At 40.4% G+C, this 24,758-nt stretch overlaps 1 protein-coding gene across 1 annotated transcript in view; it reads right to left on the bottom strand.

Annotated features, from left to right (window-relative positions):
- Positions 1-12,959: 12,959 nt before the first annotated feature.
- Positions 12,960-24,758, bottom strand: part of LOC306825850 (DENN domain-containing protein 2A) — a gene marked incomplete at its 3' end in the record, with an annotated part of 31,821 nt that continues 20,022 nt past the window's right edge. Inside the window, exons 4-19 of the mRNA XM_079346804.1 lie at positions 22,818-22,945; positions 21,466-21,578; positions 21,183-21,380; positions 20,806-20,899; positions 19,998-20,048; positions 19,527-19,714; positions 18,846-18,955; positions 18,059-18,128; positions 17,714-17,791; positions 16,185-16,325; positions 15,890-16,038; positions 14,474-14,651; positions 14,316-14,357; positions 14,078-14,183; positions 13,179-13,481; positions 12,960-13,069 (exon numbers count right to left, since the gene is read on the bottom strand). Of these exons, the coding sequence (XP_079202930.1) occupies positions 12,960-13,069; positions 13,179-13,481; positions 14,078-14,183; positions 14,316-14,357; positions 14,474-14,651; positions 15,890-16,038; positions 16,185-16,325; positions 17,714-17,791; positions 18,059-18,128; positions 18,846-18,955; positions 19,527-19,714; positions 19,998-20,048; positions 20,806-20,899; positions 21,183-21,380; positions 21,466-21,578; positions 22,818-22,945 (2,059 nt within the window). The remainder of the gene's footprint in view (positions 13,070-13,178; positions 13,482-14,077; positions 14,184-14,315; positions 14,358-14,473; positions 14,652-15,889; positions 16,039-16,184; positions 16,326-17,713; positions 17,792-18,058; positions 18,129-18,845; positions 18,956-19,526; positions 19,715-19,997; positions 20,049-20,805; positions 20,900-21,182; positions 21,381-21,465; positions 21,579-22,817; positions 22,946-24,758) is intronic.

Below are 24,758 nucleotides of genomic sequence, written 5' to 3'. Positions count from 1 at the left end.
CCTCACTCCCACCCCTGGGGGAGGGAGCCTGCACCCACTCTGCAGACGTGGTGGGAGGACAGGAAGGAGACCACAGAGCAGGTGGTGAAGGCTCTTGTTTGTGGTGGTAGGTGAGGTAGGAGAAAGGGAGGAGGCAGCAGGGAGCAGGCCTGCCTGTATGAAATCCACAGATGTGTTGATGATGGTGTCACAGTGCGGTCCTAAGAAAAAAAGAAAATGGTGATCAAATTAACAAGGTGTGACGTAAAGACTCTTAACAAGTCCAGAGTTGTCCAGGGGATATTTTACAAGGACTTCAAGGCTGTAAATAAAACACTGAATTCACCACCAAGATTTTTCCCCCAGTTTCTAACTAAAAGCACTGAGTTTGGTTTAAAAAGTTTGATACTTTAAATAGCAATATTGGATATTTTGAGATCACATTAAAAAAAGATTTGAGTTATCGCAGGGCGTGCGATACTGAGGCAAAGGCAAAGACAAAGCAGCGTATCATGCTGCTTCTTTGTTTTGCGTTTATTGATTAAACAACAAAGAATCTGACCAGAGACAGAACGTGTGCTGAGCTGTGCCTTTGAACCCTGAATATTGGCTTGTTTACTAGGGTGAAGTAACTACATTTCATAGTTAGATATCATTTGTTGTAGCTTCTTATTTTGAGCTGTCAGGGCTCCGATTATCATAAATACACACAATATACAAAGGAGGACACTTTCAATGTGCATTTAATAACTTCCTGGGGAAAACGAGTGACACTCCTTGATTATTGGGACACTTAAACGCTTTTGCAACAGCTTAAGAAATATTTTTTGGATTCAGTTATTTAAAAAAAAATTGGTTTTCTTAATACAAACACTAATGGTGGCAGACAGCACAAAACTTTTTAGGTTTCTCTCATGGTGTCTGACTGGGTTTTAACATTTCTTTTTACGTGTTTTAGCTCGCCACAATACAAACAAAAAAACTGAAAACTTATAACTAAAAAAAAAACAAAAGATGAAAAAACATTGATGCAACAAATTGTAACAGGGACATTTTAGCCCTTGAACCTGGGCATAAGAGAGACAGTTTAAAGGCAAATCAATATGCAACCTAGCTTCTATATCAAGACGGTTGGACCACAGTACATCATCAATCAGCATTAAATCTGTTCATCTTGATTTGGAAAAGCTCTGCAGATCATTGATAAGCAAAGTGAAACTGCATAAAATGAGTTGAAATATCACTTGGAGAAGGGGGAGGCTGGTGGGCTCACAAAAGGGCCTACAGACAACACATGAGAGGACACATTAAAGTGGGATCAGTGTCCTCAGACACACTTCGACACACATGCCAAGGAGGATCATACCAGGATATGAATGCCAGGAGGCTTTTTAGGCTGCCTGTTGCTTCATCAGCACCACAGATGACTGTTCTAATCTAATCAAAGTGTTTGTGCACTGTTTTGGTTTAGGGCGTGTTACTTTAACAAACAGACTCATCAATAGGATTCATTTGACATTCCATCTGCTTCTTAAAAGAGAAATGAACACAGGTTTGAGATCCAGGAAAGAGTGGCAGCACTTTTATATCCCGTTTATTCGACTCTCGTTTTTAAGGATGTTTGTGTACACTTTTTGTGTGTGTGTGTGTGTGTGTGTGTAGGGGTGTGTGTGGGGGGTGTGTGTGTGTGTGGGGGGGATAGCTGGAATATGACACATACGAAGCTTAGCCTCTTCCTGTCAACGGACGTGCAGAAACAAAAAGGAGACGGACGCAAATGCTCGTACACAACTAAGACAGACTCATGAGTCGGTGCAGACAGAGCTCTGTGTCTTCCTGCCTTCCTGAAAGTCGGAGACCTACATGTCCATTTAGGGCAGAAAATAAGGAAAAGCGGCGACCGGACTCTGAATTGCTTGTTTGAAAAAGGGTCAGAGACACCCGATGAGTGAGTCAGACTCTCTCGTCCCTCACCATCCCCCTCACACTTCCTCTCAGCCCCTAATGTTCACATCACTTCCTGTTAAAGGTCTGGCTGTTCAGCCCTTCTCCCAACCTCTCTTATTGACACACACAAACACACACACACACACACACACACAGGTGAGGACAAACAAACAAAAGGATGATGAGATAAACTCACACAACCCAAACATATGCATACTAACAAACAGAATCACTTCCTGTAAAGTCTTGATATAAAACGTGTACGATATAAAATTCTTCAAATTAAAGTACTATGTAAGACTTACATGACATTAACCAGCTTAAAGAAAACCGATAAGTCCCTCTTACACCTGTGCTGGCATGGATGTGGTGAGGCAGGTAAACTGATCCATCTATTGTGGTACTGCCCTTCTGTGAGCAGTGTTTGGACTGAGGTTATCTCAAGATGCTCTTTTATTTTGAAAGAAAAAAAAATTCAGCTTTTTTTTTTTTTTAAGTCTGCCTTGTCGACACTCGGGTAAAAGGTATAGAGTCAATGCTTTCACGACGTATCATCACACTGGCCTTTTCTGTCAGTGAAGCGAATCATTATGATGAATACACAAACCATAACGCTTCAGCACTGACAGTTGGTTAAAAGACTTCATGGATTTACTGTCAATGGAACTTTATCAGACTATACTTGGAAATCACACAAATGAACTACACCCCCCCCCTTCCTCTCTCTTTTTTTCTTTTCCATTCTTATTGTATTATTGTTTACTCTTTTCTTGTCTGGTGTCCATTGAATTTCCCTCGGGATCAATAATATCTATCTATCTATATATAATATCTATCTAATTGTGTCTTGTTTTGTACACTGTCATATGTACATTTTTGTTTTATGTGTAAGTGGTGTACAAGGGTTCTGATTTTTGTTTTGGAAAAAAAAAAACAGTCTCTACTAACACAGCTATAGCTATGACTGATACGTGTCAAAGCATGAAGTAGGCTCTTCATCTTAGAATGGTGAGTAAATCAAGCAAAAATAGGAAACCTTTGCTTGTTCAGCAGCGCTGTGAAGATCAGCTGTTTTTTTTTCTATTTGACTTGACTGGATCAGTGTTTCCTCTCGGTTTACATGCACAGCTTTAATTGTTTTGATGATTGGGGTGCAAAATAAGAATGAATCATATCTCCAACATTTTGATTATTTGCTCGTTTTATTGGTTTTCTATGATACTGTGTTGAATGTGTATTATGAACCAGTGGTTTAACTTGACAGCCTTACCTGTTATTCTCAACTACTTTCATACTAATGCAAATTTCAGTTTTCTTTGACCCTTCAGAGAAGATTTGATCATTTCTAAAAAGAAAGCAGATCAGGAAATATTCTCCATAAATGGCTAATAAGAAAATAACCAATCAAACGTTTGAACTCTACGTTACACTTTAAAGGAAATCGCAGCGACACTGAGAAAGAAAAAAAAAAGGTGACGTGAGTGTGAGATTGTTCTAAATCAACGAGTTAAAGGCCCCCTCCTGTGAAGCTGTGAAGGTTTTAGTTACTGATTGACTTTACAGATTATGACGTTAACGAATATCATTCCAACAAGCAAAAGTTTGACTCAGAACGTCTGAAACAAAATGTGTCAGATATCTTTTGATTTAACGACACCGTCTATACTCGTAACTCTCAGGGCAGAGCAGAATTATTTACTAACGATAAAATGATGCAACAGCATTTCCGAAGGCTGCCTCTGAACCCCAAATCAATTTTAAATAGCAGATGTTAAGCTAGAACAGGGCCCAGCTAATCTAAAACAACTTTTCAGATTTAAATTATGCATTTAAAATCCAAAATTAGAAAATAAATCTTTCTGCTGAGAAATCCTTAAATCCCTAATCTTGATCACGAGTCAACCAGCTGTGTTAAACAATGGTTTCATTTCATCACAACAAACCACTTTCTGAAGTTAATCACAGACACGACACAAGGTTGACTTCTGTTGTTTTATTTCACTGATTTTAAACTAACTGCAGCTTCAGCTCAGGGCGGCTGTTTGTCCCTGTGAGATTTGTTCAGACCATAAACCATTAGCGTGCTGCTCAGTGCGCCGGTCAAATATCCAGGAGGTTAATTAACTTAAGCCATGCTTTAAACCCCCCCACCCCACTCTCTCTCCTATTAGCCTCCTCTCTCCCTCCCTAACCCGTCCAGTCCTACCTCAACCAGCCCCAGCGAGGCCCCCCTTCCATGGATCAGCTCAGAATAATCCCCCCAGCTGGTGCTGCGGTCAAGGAGCCATGTAACCCTCCGGCTGCCCCCCCATCCCTTAACACAACTGCACACAGCAACCAAGCAAAGGAGAAAAAACACTAATGGAAACATATTAACAGGAAATAAACTCTGAGCATCAAATATGAGCTTTAAAAACTCAAAACACACACACAAACACACACACACACACACACACACACACACACACGACAACAATCCTTGTGTGCCTGCAAGGGGAGCAGGTGACTAGTAGTTACGGATACAATTACTAGTTATTGATGTCATTATTTAAGTAACGTTTTACTTTTTACGCACCTTCACGTGTTTGTGTTTAAGTCTACAGTAGCTCAACTCAGTAAGCATCACATGGACTCGGTCAGCCAGGGAACGTTCTGTCTACAAGTTCTTTGACTAAACAAATCAACAACAACATGCAGTGTAATGTATATTTCATCAATCATGCCGATCGTATATTTCCTAGTTTGATACTTCACCACATGTGCATCGGGCTCAAGAAGAAAAGCAGCAGAGACAGACAACAGGCTATTAGTGCATGTCATCATGATGATACCAGCAAACAATGCAAAGAAACTTGGCAGACTTTAAAGAAGCTTTGAAAAGCTTAAGCTGGTTCTTACTGTCAGACGATAATACTGTCTTGAAAAGGAGGAATTCTAGATTTCATGTCAGCCCATAAATCCTCCTCTATCGTTCGCACTTGTCCTTTCATACGGCTTCACAGGGAAAGTTTGTTGGCCATCAGTGTGAAAGTGCAGCATCTCAAAATGACTCGATTCCAGGCAGACAGCTGTTATTATCAGCCGTCGAAAGAAGCACAAAGGTCAGAGAGTGCACAAGTGCAGGTCAATATGTAGGAAGAGTCAAAGAGTTAAAGGGTGAAGGGTTTTTTGCTTGATATTGTGTGTGTTTGTGAGCTTGTGCGAGTACTCAACGGGTCACAATCTCCACTAATCAGGCGTGGAATGTAAAGGCAGGAAACACAGTCTGAAAGTAAGGACGGCTATGTGATGGAAAGTCACCGAGAGAGAGAGCCAGTGGAGACCTGAAGGATCGTTATGTTGAGTTTTTTTTTTTGCTGGAGCACATGTTCTCTGGTACAGAGTCTCACTGGGCTGAAACAGCAGGAGTCTTCAAGCTCTGCGTAAATGTACAGACAGAACAATCACACGCACATAACACACACTGTGTTTTTTTTTTACATCTTTGACCGAACATGTTCACGTTTAAATCTGATAACCATCATTGACTGTCCTTTCAAACTTTTGAAGGCGCATCCTTAACATTTGGTTCGTAGTATGTAAGAGTCGGAAAGTACTAAAAGATTTCTCGGGACATTGAAAACTTGTCAGCATAAAAAAGACATTTTGTGTCTGTAACATTGCTACAAAAAAATCTATGAATTAAATAGAAGAGAATTTTAAAGGATAACATTTTTATTACTAAAAAAAAAAAAATCTGAGAAATAAATAAATGTTTAATTTTTTCCATCTCATGTCTTGCACTCATTGACTCCTGTACTGGAGTATCAGACTCAGAGGGATGAGCAGAACACTGCGTTCAATAGTTTATAGGTCTGAATGGGGACTGACTGTCATTGAGCCAGCCTCCAGTGGCCACTCAAAGAACTGCAGTTTTTGGCATTGATGCGATTACCTCATTTTTGAGATCCCAAAGTAATCGTTACTGTTTGGTTAAATAACAAAGAATCATCAACAAAAAATTCTAAGAAATAAAGTCTGTGGCCATACCGTGCACTGGAATTAATAATTTTTAAATCCTACCGATGTAACTGCTTATCTAATGAGTGGACAGAGCAGAGTCTGTCAAATCAGCCACAGATAATACAACAGAATGCTCCATCAGACTGAAATCAATGGACTAAACAGACACACACACACACACACACACACACACACACTGCTCTGTGTGTAGAAAGAGGAGGGCAGAGGGGGGGAAAGAGAGTCTTTGTTCTTGGACACTCATATCAGAGGAATTATTTGTTTCACTCTTGTGCGAGCCGAAAAGATATGATCGCTATGTGAGATGAGCAAAAAACCTCCACAGTGGAGAGGACCTGTCTCAAGGCAACTCCACACACACACACACACACAACTCCCCCGGAGTTCTAATACACTTTTCCTCCTTTCTTATTTGTACAGCTCAGTCACCCACACATACACTTCCACCTCCAGGCCCAGTTAAATCCACCTCCACACACACACACACACACACACACACACACACACACACACACACACACACACACACACACACACACACACACACACACACACACACACACACACACACACACACACACACACACACACACACACACACACACACACACACACACACACACACACACTACGACCTTAAAGTTCACATTACAATATAACTCATCCGTCTGGGACAATAGTCAACCCAAGGCCTTGAAAACAAAAAATTTCCAAGGCCTGGAAAAAACCCCAAACTCCTCTGGCTGTCAGACACTTAAGAGGCAGCTTTGACAGGTGTGTTTTTCACAACCCGCCCTCCCCCTCATCAGACTGTCACCCTGCTCTATTCCACCTGTTGCCCCTCTGGAAAACACACTCCGCTCAGCTGCCCCGGGGACACCACAACACACACACACACACACACACACACACACACACACACACACACACACACACACACACACACACACACACACACACACACACACACACACACACACACACACACACACACACACACACACACACACACACACACACACACACACACACACACACACACACACACACACACACACACAAATGCAAACACACACTCTCTCTTTAACACACACACACAAAGCCCCAGAAATCCTGAGCGAAAACACTCCCTGACGCAGACTTATCCACTCCGCAGTGAGACCGACAGGATCTAATGAAAGATCTTCTATCAGTCATTCTGTCACACACACCACAGAATATCAGACATGATGGAAGTTTCATTACTGTAGTCCTTTGTAGAAGCACTTATGGTAGCACTGCTGCTTTTCCTCAGAGCAGATGCCCCATGTTCAGAGGCTGCGGTCCTCAGCGGACTGGTTGCAGGTTCAACTCCCAGTCCTGTCACTGTCACTTCCTACCCCTGTTTATCTTCAGCTGTCCAATCAAATAAAGGCTAGAATAATTATAAATACGATGCACTTGTGGTAAAGCTGAATATTTTGTTGAGTCTGTCCATTAACAGAAACACAAACAGTATTTCAGTTCATGTTTAAAAGGTTTCAGCTGCTCAGATGTTTGTCTTGTGTGTTATGATAACTTGAATACATTTAGACTTGATGACCATCGGTCATTTCAAATATGATACTCCATGTTGTTCCAATGCATCACTGCGGGATTGGGTGGCTTGCAGTCGCTGTTTTCCGAGACGTTTGATAAATATTCAACACATTAAGCACATTCATATATATATATATATAAATGAAAGTCATCTCTGGCAGCCTCCCTGAATCTTACTCAATGTTTATTTATACACACAAATCTTTCCAATCAAAACGACATCACTCTTTTAAAGTAAAGAATAATAACTTGGACATAATAACTTTACATCACTGCACTCCACTAAAAAGAAAAAAAAAAACTTGTGTAGCGTGCAGTTGTATACACCTTTTTAGGTGATGACTTTTAATAACAAGAAAACTACATTCTAAGGGGCAGCCTTGTACTTGTCTTTATGGTATTTATTTTATTCATTGTGACTTCTTTATGATTTAATATTTTAGAGATAAATCTAGTTTTTCACTGTGCCTTATTTATCTGGTATCCATAGTTAGCCGACCTGAAACATGTTAAAGACTCCTTCTGATTTATTTATACAAAGACAAAGAAAAAATACATCAGCTGCACTTTGTGTTTACATGAAAGCATGTCATTAAATGTCATTGCATGAACAATAACAATAGCAGCCACTAAAAATAAGTCACATAACTCTGACAGAGAACGTTTGCATGCTTTGTGAACGGACTTCTTGTTCTGAAACTGATTCTCATTTATTTACAACTTTATTGACTGACACAACTCATAGGATTCAAACAATACAAATAAATCAGGGGTTTTCTCCTTCTTTCATGGAAACACATGGAGCAGGAAATACATTTCAAAGTAAGGCTGTTAATTTTAAAATGTTTTACTTTACTTGATTTACTTTACTTAATACTTGAATTGAAAAAACCAATGTGCCATGTAACTACTTAGGAAAAAAAAGTCATGTGAGTATACTGTATTGTGCGTTGTTTTGTGAAGTACTACCCACAACACTGTTTAAGAATAATGACGAGTTCAGTCAAAATGAATTGCTGTGTTGTTTCAGACTGCGGTCTGTTGACAAGTTTAAATGTCCAAATGCGTCTGTAGGAGAGGCCGTTTATCCTCTGCTGGACGGGACACTTAAAAAAAACCATTTCTGAAATAATAAGGAGTATATCCACACCACTGTATTTACAAAGCATCATTTTGGCCTGAAATATAAAAAACGAATGAGTAATATTACCACTTGCTACTTTCAGTCTGCTCACACTTGTTGATGGAGGAGAGAAAAACACTCCCTGAATTAAAGCTGCTAGTTTATAAAAACACTCAGGTGTAAAACTTGGAACAGACATGATAATGTGCTAATGCTTCACAGCTCCACTGTGGCTTTATTCCTTTTAAAAAACGTGGGGGGGGGAAAGTTCTGGCTGAAGTCACAGGAAGTGAAACAATCACTAACTCACACTGCAGCTGTGGAGTTCTAGAAAAAATGTCGGAATTTGAGCAAAAAAATGTGAGATATTTAAGGAATGTTACTTCGGACAGTGAATGAGGATGATTCAGAGGGAGAGAGCGGAGTGAAATACCGACTTCACATCCACCAAATCCAACTCAGTGAAAGTTTACTCTCCGACTTCATGCGCAGCTTAAGTCTGGACACATGAGGGAAATATTAACATACAAATAGTAAAACATTTGCACGAACTTACCTGGTGAAGATATAGCTGCCTGGCAGACAGGTGGAGGGATATTTTAATAATAAATAAAAAAATTCAGGAGTTAGGCTACTCTGTTTCTATTTTTTCTTTGTTTTCTGCAGCCCTGTCTCCTTCCCTGAAGCCGTTTTGTTTGAAGCGAGAGGTTGGCAGGAATTTCAGGAATTGGCCGTGGTATGACATGAAGCCTGGTAAAAGCCAGAGAAAAAGAGACCAAGGGAGAGAAGGAGGAGAGGAGGAGGAGGAGGGAGGCAGGTCTGACCGCTCAACACCACGTAATGACGAAGGGTGGGGGAGGAGAGAGGGGGGGGCTCCTAAAGGAAAGGAAAGGGTGGTGTGGAGAGTAAAGAGGGTTGCAAAGGAAATATCACTAAGAATGAAAAATAGTTACAGTCAGGGGAAGCTGTTAAAGGGTGACCGGTCACTGGTTGAAAAACAAACAACTTAAAAAAAAAAAAAAATGGTGCTTAATGTCAGGCCACTTTCAAGGCCTACCTCGTCGAGCCTAACATGTAGCATACACAGTGTGCAGGCTACATGACAGGAATGAACCGTATTGTGAATAAAAGCCTGCATTTGTTTGACTTTTTTTTTTACAATTGGGAAGTTTATCTATGCCTTACTACACAATGGCTGAAAGCAAAGAACGTGGCTTTTTGTGTAGCTCATTATGCAACGCGCTGTCCCCAGGTTGTCTTTTATCTGGACCTTTAGTTGTAAAAAACAACTTTTGAACTGAATTTCCAATTTAACTCCCGATTTATTTCTTTTTTCCCAAATGTGCAAAACTGTATTGCATTTTTTCTGCTATTATTGAATGAGTAATATTGGATTTATTATTGTTTTTGTTTTTTTTAAGATAAACTTTCTTTGTCACTTCACTTTAGAGACATGTCTTAAGTTTGTATTACAGCAGACTGATGCAAAGAAAACCATTTTTTCAGTATTTTATTTTTTTAAGTGTTCTAGTTTTAAAAGATGTTCTGAATAACCCGTTTTGGACTTATTTAGGTTCCTCTGTGTTTACTCTTGCATAAGCAGACAAAGGACTCGTTGTTAGACTTGGTTATGTTGTGCAGGTCATGGACGTCCTGCAGGTTGTCTATTGTGATTCTGAACTTTGGACTCTGAAGGACAAGACAACAAAAACTTGGTAACAGAGCCCTCTAGTGGATATTTGTAGGTATGACATGTAACGTAAAAAAAATCTCAAAATGTAATTGTTCAGATGAGAGCAACACTGAAGGTGCACATATTGTCTCTCCGATCAGAGTAACAGACTACACATAGAGATTACTTGGTTACAATAAACTAATAAAATAATGTCTCTTTGTTTTGTGTTGTTCTAAAGTCTGTGTTTGAAAATGCCTTTAAGTGGCTTTGCACAATGTTTAATACTTTACCAGTGACAGTGAGTATCCCCAATCTCTGGCACCCTCATTCTGGGGGTTGCATGCCACACAGTTTGGGAATCCACTGAATAAAACACAGGAGACTCTTATCAAGTTCCCTGAAGATATGAAGCTAACTATAAAGTGAAATCATAGAAGTTCATTTCTTTGGCAAGCGGACACAATGAAAAACATAATTTATTTTTATAAATACATAATTAAAAAAATATATTTTTTTTCTACTCTTTAATCTGTCAGTGGATACCTGATATCTTACACCCTACACCTTTAAATCTTTGTCAACCATAAACTGAAGGTTTTCATTCATATAAACCCACATAAAACAACATAAACGATTCTCAAAAATGTATTAAAGCCAGGTAATTTGTTTTGGTTGTCAGCTCAAACCTTACTTGCTCTGGTACAATAGTAATTGTAGAAGTGCTGACAGTAGTTCATATAAGCAACATCTCCATGTGACCTCACTGAGTAATTTCACAGCGGTAAAACAAGCGGAAAACACACTGCTGGAGTTCCTCGGCATCACTTTGAATCAGTGAAAGAAAGTCAATAATTGAAGAGAAATTTCCAAAAATGAATCATTTTATTTATAAACTTTCATCACATTCTCAATCAAGTTTAAGGCAAACAAAGTTGCTTTTGTGAGACACAACAATACAGATTAGCCTAACATGCACATCCAACGTCAACTTCCAGACTTTTCCTTAAACCAAAGTGTGACACACATTAACATTGTTTTTCTTACATCTTTACATTGTCTTTATTCTTCCTTTTTTGATGCTCATTCCTTTTCTCCAATCAAAGTAGATTTACTCAAACAGTGGTACATTTACCCAACAACCCAAAGTGGTCTACAAACAGTCTGCTCTAGACTTTGTTAAATTAAGCCCACAACAAACTAAATGAGATTTATTTGCACTCATTTAAAATAATACATTTGAGATTAAGTTTATCTAAAAAAAAGATATAAATTAACTTAAAAGCCTCCTGCTGATGAAGAAGTTGTACTACTGTATTTATAAAAGGTCCTAGAGGGAATATTTGGAATGTAAAGGAAAGTTTTGTACACAATAAGACACTCCTCCTGACAGGTTTTCCATGTGAAGTCAATGAAGGGAAAAAAAGAACACTGTTTCTAAAATAAACATTTACACTGTATTGTGCTGTCAGAAACACACTGCAGGGAATGATGAGAATCTGTAAAACATCAATTACGGATATCACTACGTTGTGTTGGAGGGGTCTTTGGTCCAAGCTGAGTTAACCCCTCCCAACAACATTGGGTCGTTCCCCAGAATCCTTCAAGTTCACTACCTCCAGGTCCAGTTCATGTTAGTCTTTCTAAAACATCCACATCGTTACGTTCTCCACATCTGGGGAGTGCACCCTCTAGTTTTTATATCATCCCACACAACTCTTCATGCTTTTTTCCCCACACTTTCAACCATGCCTTCCTGGATCAAGACATCATTTCTTAGAGAGGAATTTCATCTTGTTTCCTGAAATTACAAAACATATTGAATACAATTTTAAAAGTCAGTTTGGGCAGAGAACTTGATGCACACTTATAAGGTAATACACTTTAAAGTTATTGGACCATTAATAGCTGTGGCGCTCGTAAGGATGAATTTTATTACTGCAGGTGTAAAGCAGGGACATTTGAACACATCATTTATTCATGTTAGGACATGGACTACACTATGGCTCCTGTTCACCTGAGCTTCATCTACGCTTTTATCTCACTGTTTACACGTTATCCCTGTTTGTCAGACCTTTTTATAGTAGTTTAAAGATTTAGTTGCCATTGTTGAGCTCGTCCTTATTTTAAGTATATGTCCATTACTGTGTGGTAACGTTGAGAGTAATGTAAAACCAGAGATGAATTCTTTGGATGTGTCCACATAGCTGGTCAATTAAATTGATTTGGACTTCTGGTCTTTGTGACAGAAGAGATTGGGAGTCGACCAAACACTTCTTAGCCGTGTACAAGACTGTGACTTGACATGCCACAGTTCTCTAAAGTGGGACTTGAAAGAACTGCATAGGAGAAGATTTTCATCTACAAACAGGGTACCAGGCCCTTACTGTACGGATTATTGTATACTTTTTTTAAATCATGTTTTTTCAAAATAAATTACACAAGATTGTTCATGTAGCCTACGTGTCTTTAAGTTGATGCTGAATTTGAGTCACTGCTTTGATTCATAAAGTGTTCCTTGATGGCTTTCCTGCAAAATGCAGTGTTGAAATGTGGGAAAAATCTTTGACTCAGTGTTTTTTATTGATCTAGCTTTGAAGGGCTGATGTGATAGCTATCAAATGACTGTTTGTTACATTATTAAATACATGTGTAACTCTCACCAAGACCCTTGAGAAACTTGTTGACTCCCCGTTGCTCGCTTCCAGGCAGCGAGTCCAGATACTCCTGTGCTCTCACCTCAAATAGACCTGGGAATAAAATAAGTCAAACAGATTTTACAATCACATGCAACAGCTTTGGGTTTAAAACCAAAGATAACAAAGTTGAACACTTTTGAAGGTTTTCATATGTCAGTACCTCTAAGGCCCTGACGGCGCAGATCTCTCTCCTGGATGAAGCCGGTGAACATCTGCGTCTCCATGAACACCTCCAAGAACCTCCTCAAGCTCTTGGATGTGACCGCTTTGCGAAAGGCATCACGCTGAAATGACGAGACTGAGGAGGACGAGGATGAGGAAGAGGAGGGGCTGAGCAACGTAGGTGAGGAGACGGACTCGTCGTCTCGCTCTGCTCCACCCATGAAGAGAGAGTAGTGACCCACCATCTCCACAAAGAAACGCACAAAGGCCTCTGACACCACTGTGCTGAGGGAGTTGGAGTCTGGTTGGAGGTAGAGGAGACACAGGCAGAAATAGATACTACATCAGGATGAATGATACATGTTGTATCAGGGAAACATTGGTCCATAAAGATAACTCCAAAGAAATCTAAACTCTCAACACAAAAAACTACATCCCTTTTATTGCGTTGACATAAATGACAGCATCACTCAGCTCTCTGCTCCAGAGCTGTACTTAGTACTTTTTGGTTGGAACATTTCGACCTTTGTAAAGAACCAATATTTAATTTTGTAGTTTTATTTTCACCAGTCTGTCTTCAGGATATCATCATACAGAGATCTAATGAATCCTGATACTGAAATGATGGATCGTTCTCTTGAAAGTACGTCTTTCATCTACCACAAACCTATGATTAAGTTGCTATTTGAGAAGAAGATCAAATGTCATTCTGCACCTGGCAGCTAAAATATGAGGTCGGATCAGGAATGATGGAAAATAGAAGTCATACAAATGACTAGAGGTTTTTTTTGGCGATGCTCTTAAAAGCCCATATTAAAAATATATACATATTATCAAAACATATTGGGGGGTTTTTTTACTATAAGAGACAATATTGTAAAAAGTGTGATGAGTCACCATTGGGTAGATCTCCTTTCTCACAGGCCAGCTCCCTCCTCTTGTCGAGCACATGCTCGAGAGCCGCCTGCAGCTTGTGAGGAAGAATAGAGTCCTCATCATCCAGCTGAGGAGGGAAAGATTTAAAAACAATTAGCATGCTACAGAGAATAATATCCGGTAGAATCACTACATGTTAAACTGAGTTAAAGGATGGCTCTTTGTTTCGCTGTTTTATCTAAGTTTCTATAGTTTCTACCTGTCTTAGGAAGCGGCTGTTGCAGAGGTCAACTACCAGGACCTGGGGGAGGAGCAGAGGGACAGTGATGTCATTTCCTGCAGCTATTGTTCAGAGGGGGAAAGGTCCCGAGAAAAACACGTCTGTACGTCACAAACAAAGAAAAAAGCGGATCTCACTTCTTCTATGGGCAGCTCCTTGAGTCGAGGCAGAGAGCTGGAGAGGAGGCCGACTATGAAGGGGGTGGGGGTGCACACAATGTCCAACATGGAGGGAGGGAGCACGGGGATGTACGTGTGCTGCCAGGTGAAAGGATAGAGCAGAGCCACTACTGCATGACAACACTGAGACAAGGTGCTGTGGAAAGAGAGATATTAAACAGTGAAAACTGTAGAAAAGTTCAGATAAGCCCCCAAACACTGCCTATTACAACATGCTCAGATATTATAAATACTGGTCACATGACTGGACATTATAATCACATTATTAGTTTGGTATCATGAGCAAGCCTACCAAAATGTCCATTCACTTGTTATTCTGGAACTATAAACGAAGTTGTTAGAAAATAAGACAGCTTAAATATTGTACATAAAACTTAAAAAAAGATGGTACTCATGACGGATTTTCTGTGGTTGAGAAATGAACACGTCGAGTGTTTACCACAAGAGGGCACTGAACAACCCCTTAAGACAATAACCTCTCCTCCACCTTTTCCTTATTTTGGAACAAGATGTTAAAAGTTTATTCCTGTTGCTCCAAACAAGACCATTATTACCATGAGAACATTTTTTAATGCATCTCTCGGAGGAGAGTGATGTAATGCGTATAAAAACTATACAGCAGTAGCAAACACACTCAACCCCATGCTGTTAAGTTAATGTCTCCCGGGTGTGCATATGCTCACACTTAATTCATTAAAAAATTAATTGAGGAGGCCAAGTTTCCAGTCTAGGGCAGAAAATGTGCAACCACGACGTGTTCTGCTTCGGAGCTCTGGTGAGAAATGCTTCCAAGGCTACTTTCTGCACAACAGTAGAAAGCTGGGAACATAAACATGGAGGGAAAAAAAACAGGATTGTATAGCATTGAAACTGGTAAAAGTAGAAACAAATCAAGACAGAATGAAGCTGATTGTGCTAAGCCCACATGTTGACCAGGTGCGCTACAACAGTAAGAAACAGTCAGGGGGCTAAAGTGGACTGTGTGGGTGTGATGACGTCATTGTGCACACGTGTTCGATCTTGAGTCATCCTCTGAAACCTCACTCCTTCTCTCTGGCGTCTATGACAGTTTTCCAGAGGAGAAGTGATTGTTCCCCAGGCGACTGTATAACACAACAGCATTCCTTCCTTTCATACTCTGTCAGGATCTTCTTTTTGCTCAGGCTGTTTGTCTCTCCGCCACATCTTTCAAACTCAAAGTTTTTTATTTCTTCCCTCGAAAAATCTAATCCCAACAGATGAAATGAAAACTCTGCAATGACCCCATCTTAATGACACTTGTTGCCTTAACAACAAGTTAAGACTTAACGTGATCTTTGTATTAGGGAGCAGACTAAACGCAGTGCTCTCTAACTACATGATCCTGGAGCCCACCTGAGTTTGTCAGCAGTGAAGATGACCCTGCGCTCCAGGAGCAGAGAGGCAAACACTCGCAGGAGGAGACGTAGACTCAGGGAGGAGAAGAGACATTCGAAGTCCACATGTTCCAGACGAGAATCTGAGGGCCGACATAACTCTATCACCTGTAGGAAAAAAACGAGAAAGTCAGCGGGACAAAAAATGAAGACCGTTAGATTTCGTCGTTTGCACTCCATGTGTACAAATAAAGACACTGATGTGGTCTAATTATTTCTAAATACGTTCATTTAACCTTCAAGAATATTCTCACCTCCGTCCCAGAACCAGGTAAGAAGTTTTTGACAGTGATGGTTCTTCCTGGAGCTGGAAAAGGAGCCTCCATTATGCCTCTCATGAAAGGTTGCACCAGAGCAGGAGAAATAGCCCTCCTTTTCTCCACTTCATCCAAAATCTGAAAAACACAAAGAACATGGCTCTGTATCTTAAACACCAGAAATCACAGAGCGCCATGTGCAAAAGCTATAGTCCTCGTCACAGCTTTAAATATCAATACAATACTGACTATTTAAGTAATTATGGAAAGGTCACATAATACTTAGGCCTCTTCAATCAGTACAGCTCACCAAAATATGTTATTGAAGTTTCTTGTTATAAATCCACTCTTATCCTGTATTTGATCATGCCTAAAAACGCCTCTATTTCAGTGCTGCTCAGCTGTTTCTGTGTCTGTTCCTTTAAATACAAATGAGCTGTCTGACCACGGCCCTCTCTGGAAGAACTTAGGTGGCTCGGGCTTTCTGGCACCATTTCCAATTATTTACGGTAAGAAGGTAGACTCAGAGGGCAGAACAAACACCGAGCTGTGGGAGTGTCTTCCACCTGGGGGAGGGGCTACTGCCCTTTGTGATGTCATTAAGGGAAAATCTATAGACGCCCAAGCAACACATTGTCTGAAAAGTGGAGCAGGCAAAAGATAGACAGGATGGACTTTTTACATAATTGGGGGTGTTTATAGACAGGATAGGGACACATATTAGTGTTAGAAAAACATGGTGAAATGCATAAATGTGACCTTTAACCTTTATTGAGCCAGGTCAATCCCATTGAACTGTGATAGAAGAGTGAATATGTATCTGATAACAATCAGTAATCTTATTGGCATTGATATCCATTGCTATAGATGTATGTGCCATCAGTGTGTGGGAAGTGGAGACAGTTAAATACTGTCAAAAGTGAATACAACAAATAGCTAACAGCCTGAACCCATCATGTGTACCCCTCTAAACACACACTGTACACATCTGGACCTCATTAAACTTTAGTGTAGTGATTTGATACAGATGAAACACAGTTTGTCATCAGTACTGAGTACACGCAATGCAGATGGAGCAGTTTTTCTATTTACAAAGTCCTGTGAGAACAGACTCACTCTTTTTTTAGGGACCCTTGCCCATGTTTGAATCTCAACAAACCCAGTTTTAGTGAAGGCATGTGTACATTGCACAGATATTTACGTATATGGGTCGACATGCATATAAATCACAGGCTCTGTGCAGGGATTTTTTTTTCAACTGTCGAAACCACATCAGCTGCAGTTCACATGTGTCTCTGAACTGGAGCCAAGACTCAAGGATTTGTGGGAAAGTAGAGCGGACAGGGGGTGGGTGTGGCTCTGTGGGCGATGAGGATGGTACCGCTCCATACTCTCATAGTGTGGGTGGGGTTATGTGTATGTAGAACACATTTCATTCTGTTGCAACTTTGTTGAAGTGAACTACATACCGGTACATGTTTCAATGTGAATTTTGAGCATTCAGTCAATCAAACGACTGTATCTACCTTAGAGAAGAGGTCGAAGCAGCCCAGGCGGCTGACGATGCAGTAAACCTCAGGGAGCCTTCTGCCTTTACCACTGGGCTGAGAAGAGATGGCAAAAAAAGAGAAGAAAACACTGGAGAGTCAAAAGATTAGTCACCCAAGCATCACCCCAGGATTAGACCGGTGAAGTAGAGCAAAGCTTTTGTTTCACAGACACTTTGAGAAAAAAATAATTCACCAACCAAATTTTTAAGAGACGTGTCAAGACAAGATAAAAATGGTAAAAGGAACAGTGGAAGTTGGGTCGGGTAATACTATCTGACTTAACATTAGGAGGCTTTATTGTACAACTTTATAGGAGCATACCAGCAACCGGCGACAGTATCCAAACCGCCTGCTCCCATCCTCACCGGTCAGGACAAATGAGAACGTCTCACTGTGGATTTAAAAAAAAAAAAAAAAAAACAATAATTCAAACATTCTGGTAAATTCTAAACATTTAGAGCTTTTTAAACTACACAACCTCCCTCCTCCTGAACTGCTTGTGTGGTTTGTGTAAACAAAGGCATGTCTTTGTACTTGAGAGGGGAAACCCTCAGGACAGGTTTACTCTGCAAATATCCTCACAAAACCTCCTTAGCTGGAGTTGACAGGTATTCATTGACCTGTGACGACCCCATTGACAGGAAGGAGCGTCAGCAAGTTCAATGCAGGTGTGTGTTGGGTGGCCCCTAACCCGTGAAACATTTCAATCCAGGTAATAATTAGCCATAGCTGTCAGGACACTCATCATCACTTCCCAGAACAATGTATGCATTGAGAGGCTAAGCTAGGAGGAATGGGGTAATTATGCCAATTTTAAACAGAGAAGACAGAGAGGTGATTTTCTAATACCAAAACAGGTGTGTCATGTGCTGGATCCAAAACTTCTCCCTGTAATTATTTGTCAGCGTCGGTGCTTTAAAGAAATGACCAACATATTTACAAGGCACGAGGTCATTTCTATTTCGAGCCGCTCCTCTCACAAGTGGCTATTAGCCAGGGAAACAGCTGAGTTATTAACACTCTGTGGGGAAATTCCTGTGTCCCTGTTGTGTTTCTTTTTTTTTTTCAAGTCAAAGTGCTGTGGCAAGCTAATCAGACAAAGACTGACCTGGGGAAGTTGTCAACAGGGGCCCAGTCTTTGGCGTCAGGGAAACAGAATTGAGGGATGACCTTCAGCTGGTCCTCAGTTTCCCGCATAAACTTAAAGCTCCTCTCCAACTGAATGAAAAAAGGACCGGAGATTTGTAAACAAATGGATTTAATTTCAACATGAAAAACATCGCCATTAAAGTCTGAAACAGAGAACATCTGCATGCTAAAAGGAATAAATAATGAAGCCTATCTTCTTTTTTGAATTGCCATTACATCAATGGGATACCAGTTGTGTCTTGATTTTAGGAAATGATTCACTATTGTCGGTAAGACAGTAAGATCATGGTTAGTCTTGACATTGTTAACATCACTTTATGAGTTTGGCACACAGAAGGCTGCGTTGTTGCAAAGTCATCATTGATTATTCTTTCGTCTGTAAAGAAGCAGCAGCACTGTTATTTGAAGCACCTGCTGTTGATCTGCTGTCAAGTGTGAAATTTCCTGTGGGTTTTTTTTTTTCAAGTAAAATCCATACCAGGTGCTCATAAACTTTAAGCTGAATTATCACTCTCCGCCAGCTAGACAGCTACACAGTTATGGTGCATTGCAGAAGTTTCTTGGTCTTCGAATAATATTCTTGGTTTGTCAGCTTGGATAAGTGCTTCGGACAGGTATTCTGCCACATCATTTCTTTTACCTTGAGGGGGAACTGCTGTGTGACTTCTGGCAGGTATGGGACTCCAGCTTTGGTCTTGTGGAGTGCAACAACTATGAAATACTCAAATAGTTTCCTCTCCTGCAACTCCATCAGATCCCTTTCCAACGTCCGGTACCGCCCTGTCTGCCTCAGCATGGATTGGACCGACACCAGGCGCTGACTGTGTGCTGAGAACGGTGGTGTAAAGAAACAATTCATGCAATAATCCATGTTGTGTTTGCAAACATATAAGATGAACAAAGGCTCGTTGTGAGGTTATTGTGTAAGGCTATCAGTTTCATCAGTGTTTATCTTTAAAGTTGGCTGTACAATTAAACAATGGACAGAAAGGAAACACTATGATCTTAATCAGTTTCCTAAACAGATAAAATGATCTGCGGTACATCATAAGCTACAGTACATGATCCTAATGGTACTGGGCACAGCCTAGCATTTATTTTCTGTTCTCACCTTTTAGTTTCTCCTCCGTGTCACTCTCTGACTCACTGTTCTCATCCGTCACTTAATTAAAAGAAAAGAAAGAGTGAAAAAGACATGAGATGACTGCAAAAAAACAATCACACAAAATAACTCACAGAGCACATCCAATCTGCTCACAGTGCTTTCAAACCTGCATCTAAAACAAGAAGTGACCCATTCCTCTGAAACTCACATAAGTCTCAGCTGAATTGTTTTTTCTCCATATTATTTCACATGTGTAACATTTCTATGTATGATTGCAGACATCAAACCCATATTATATTCATTTTAATCAAAATATTGTTAAGCGTTGTCAGAGCATCTAAAATAGAATCTATTTCATACTTTAGTGGTTCAACATTAAGTCATTTATGCTTCTAATCTAGTTTCTTTTTCAACTTAAAGACTGGAGAGGTCAACGTTTAACTACAAACTCCTGCCAAATCTGTCGTGTGCTTGTGTTTACATGACAATGGTACAATCCATTTCCTCTCGCTGTCAAATAACTAAAAAGCCAAAGTGTCATGTAGTATTTGATTTGATTTTTATTCAAAGCAGTTGAAGAAAACTGCCCTGCAATGTCAACAAAGCTTTTAAAGAATGAATTGAACCAAACTGGCATTTGCACCAGAAGGTCTTTCTTTGTTTCCTTACAAGTGTTAAAAGACTAACAAAACACAGCCTCCTTGATGGTGGCATTGCATAGACAGAGGAGATGTGTTTTTACTTAATTGACAATTGTGCAGCAAAATAAAAAGAAATAACAGTTCAAAACAGGCTTTCATACTTGGAGCCTCACCTCTCCCTGAGCTGTACTCTGTGGACTGAGACACCCTCTTCATGCGTTTCTTCCCTCTCCTTGCCTCAAAGATGCCATTGATTTTCAGCACCATCTGGAGGTAAGGGGAAAAAAAGGTCCATCTTTAACTCCTTAAACTAATAAACAAAATCTGCCAGACTCCAACCAAGATTATTTCAATACAAGCTTCTGGGAGGCCTTCCGCTAGGCACACTTCTCACAGGAAATATCTGTCAGGACATATTTCTCTGCCTTACTCATCCCCAGACGGCAGCATGAGTGGAGCAGCTCTGAACCTTCCTGAGCAATACGCTGGACCCATGAATTAAAGACAGAGCAGCACTAGTTTTGTTGGAGGCTTCTCAAGACTCCCATACCTTTGGGATTTTCCTCCGTCTGCGGTTGTACGGGTCTCCGGAGAGGCAGGGGGTGTCGTCTGGGCTGCTGGGTGTAGAAGGGGGGCTGACACGGGAGGGAGAGGAGATGCCGGTGTCCCTGCTGGCCTTACGTAGTTCCAGGAGCTTGAAGCTTCGCCGTTCTGAATTTTGTCTGAAGAAACCAGGCTTTGAGGAGAGCTGGGGCGAAATAAGAACGCCATTTTAGTCAATATGTTGCCTTAAATCTAGATAATGTTATATTGGTGTCTTAGTGATCAGGCACCTTAGTTGGTGTGTCAGGTATTGGAGATGAGGAGGCAGGTGAGACACATTTGCTTCCCAAACAACTTCTCTCCAGCTCTATATCTTCATAAGGGTTTTCCTTGGATGGAGGATCTGCAGGAGAAAAAAAACAATTACAAAACAAAATTGACCTGTAAGATACAACAGCCTGACAGGAGATTTTCCAAAAAGAAGATAAAGTGCTTTTTCTAGATCTGTGATGACTGTTTTTAGACGTTTCTACTCCAGATGTGCAGAGGGTGACCAAAGTCAGTCATCCAGCTCATATTTCCCTGTGAGTCAGAGTTAAAGCAAATAACTTCTAGACACCAATCCTCCCCTCCAGATAAGAAATGAGCATGTTTCACTATCAAAAAACCTGAGCCTCCTTCTCTCTCAAGTCTCTTTTGTATCTCCTTTGCTCTATCAATCCATCCACCAGATGTGAGCTGAATGAGTAGGAGGATTAAGACAGACGTTCAGTTCCCGGTTTCTTCTCCCTCCGAGGAAAAACAAGGGATCAGTGTGCTGTTTTTCGCATTGCTGGCTGCTGAAAGCGTCACACGTCAGCTGTGCACATGTGACTGTGCATCGGTCATCGAAGGGTTTCGTCGGAATAAGTGTGGTGGTGAAAGAAGCTTTCTTCTCAATTTAAAAACAATATCAGTCACGTGGAAGGTGTGTTTAAAGTGTGTAGAGGAGAGAGGTTTCTGTGAGGAGGTCGTTGACAAGACAAGGAGGATATAACAACTCCTCATCGCTATCTATACCTGTTTTTTAGGAGTTTTCGGGAACCGAAATAAAGAATAATACTTCTGTTAAAAAAGCAGCCAATGGATCTAAGAAAAGCTGAGGAATCACCCAAATAGAATTTGCCCTTGTTGCCAACAAGGAGCCCTCATTATACACCAGTATCAAGGAGGAGAGCAAAAGACACACTGATGCAATTGGAAGTAGTATGCCATGGCTCTATGCCATCATCATGTCATGATATTACACCGATTATTAAAGTAGCCAGCCTCAGCTATAGTACGACCTCACACAACGCAGCTATTGTACCTGATGAAATTAAACTGGCTCGAGGTGGGGTTGGCACAACACGGCAGATAATGAGGTAGCAACTAAGGTTAGGTTTCTACGTAGAAAAATGTAATAAAAGTGAAGCTGCATGGCTCCAAAATTAAAATTGGAGCAATAAAAACAAAGCAGAGCAAAGACAGCCTGGCCTCCTCATCACCTCTGTTAACTGCACACTATGACTGATATGTGAAATGAAACCAGAGGGTCATGCAGAGTGTGATGGGTACAGGAAAATGCTACCTACATTGTGGTAAGAAACAACTCTACTTGTACCTATTATGTCCTCATAGACATTCTCTTCTGATAAAGTGCGTGTTAGGCCCAGTCTGGACTGAGCATACCAGTCCACCCGGCCACTTTCTGAAGACGACTGGAGCAGATCCTCAAATTCGTAGGACTTCCTGGTGGACAGAACATCACAAAGATTTAGGGGAGTTGCATGACAAATACAAAGACAGGAGATGAAGGAAGGATATTTGACGGATGTCTCTAAGTAAATTTGAGCTCATATTGATGCTTTTAAAACTAATGTTGCATTTTGCTCGTTGCCACATCTGAATGGCCACATCTGTGTTTCATCAAGAGCAGAATAAAGTGCACACAAGCATACACCATTGCGTGCATCCCTGCATGTGTGCACTTACTACAAATAAGAGCAAGTTGTCATTTTATTAGGCACAGCTTGCCACGTGGATTGCAATCCAACAGCCCTGCAAGAATCCATCTTGTTTAATTTGAGTTATCTTTCAAGCCAAGTGTTTCTTGGTTGATAAGTCACCAAGTAGTGGACTTGTAAATCACTTACCCTCCTTAATGATCTCTTTCTCTAACTGGAACTATAATTTACAAGATAAGCATCATGCTGCTTTAATAATACTTCACACGAGTGAAAATAAACTCATTAAGAAAGTAAAATAAAAAGTAAGAGATAGCATAATTTCCTCAATGATTTTAATACAATCAGAATCATTTTTGGAGCAAGTGGAGTTGCCCCCTGCTGGTTGTTCAATATAAAAACAGTAAAGGCACTTTGGCCTCTGCCAAACTTTGAAAAACCAAGAGCCTTTGTACACTTCTTATATGCACTGTCTATAAGTTAAATCAATACTTTTATGAAAGGTTTTACATCTATTACAACGCAGCACGCAAGTATTCCTTTACACTCTGCAGAAGATACAGAGACAGCCTTGCCAAACAAAGGGCTTGACCCAGCACACTTGTGCTGAACGAGGTCTCCACATATGGTATGGAATGTACCAAATCCAAGCCAAGCTTCGAATAAAAATTCAGACCACCGGAGAAAGTGAACAATAGATGCACTCAAATACTGCAGAGTTCTTGTTTTTTTGTTTTTGCTACAGAGCTTTGTTTGTTTTATTGTAACCATCACAATGTGAGCACTGCTTTTAAAAAGTCAAACATGTTAATTGCTCTTGACAGAATAGAATGACTCAGCTTGTGATTCACACTTTACTAGTAGACACATGTTACATTTAGAAATATCAGCTCTGCAAACTGATCACCTCACACATTATTTGTGATGGCAAAAGCCTTGCACAACCCTCTTTACTGTCAAAGCTAAAAAATCTTGAAAAGCACAGGGCCTCCCTAACATTACTCACACAAATCTGCAAGTTGCTCTTCCCTTTTTGCAGTACTTTTGGAAGGACGACTGGGTCTATTTAAGCTTTACATTCCTAAGATCCAACAAATGAGCTCATTCTTTGGGATATTTCGAAACAGGATGATGTCATCTGTGTTTGTGATTTACAGCAGATGTGGGAAATGTTTTTCACCTCAATTTTTGGTGACAGTGGTCGGGGGGGTGGTGGGGGGAATGGGGGGGGGGGGATACACTACACCATGAACAGTTGATACAAATGCCATTAGAGCATGTCAGACTTTCATTAAGTGAGATTTTTGGTCAGGACAAAACAAGACAGCTTGACTATCTGGCAGTTCATGTCACGTTAAAGCTCCATGAAAAAAAGTATCTGATTTTGGTTTGTTGGTCGATCTCTTTGGTCCAGGCTGAATAATCTCCACCAATATTGAATGGATTGATAAAACTTGAAACTTAAGGCAAACAAGGTCCATAATAATAATAATAATAATGATTTCATTAAGTTACATTGTTTAGCTACTGACTGTTCAACAGGTCTGTTCTTACAAAATCTAAAGACCAGGCTATCTATACACAGACGTTTGAGCTGT

The sequence above is a fragment of the Symphodus melops genome (assembly GCF_947650265.1).
Source record: "Symphodus melops genome assembly, chromosome: 6".
In the NCBI taxonomy this organism is placed as follows: Eukaryota; Metazoa; Chordata; class Actinopteri; order Labriformes; family Labridae; genus Symphodus; species Symphodus melops.
This window is presented reverse-complemented; position numbering and strand designations above follow the sequence as displayed.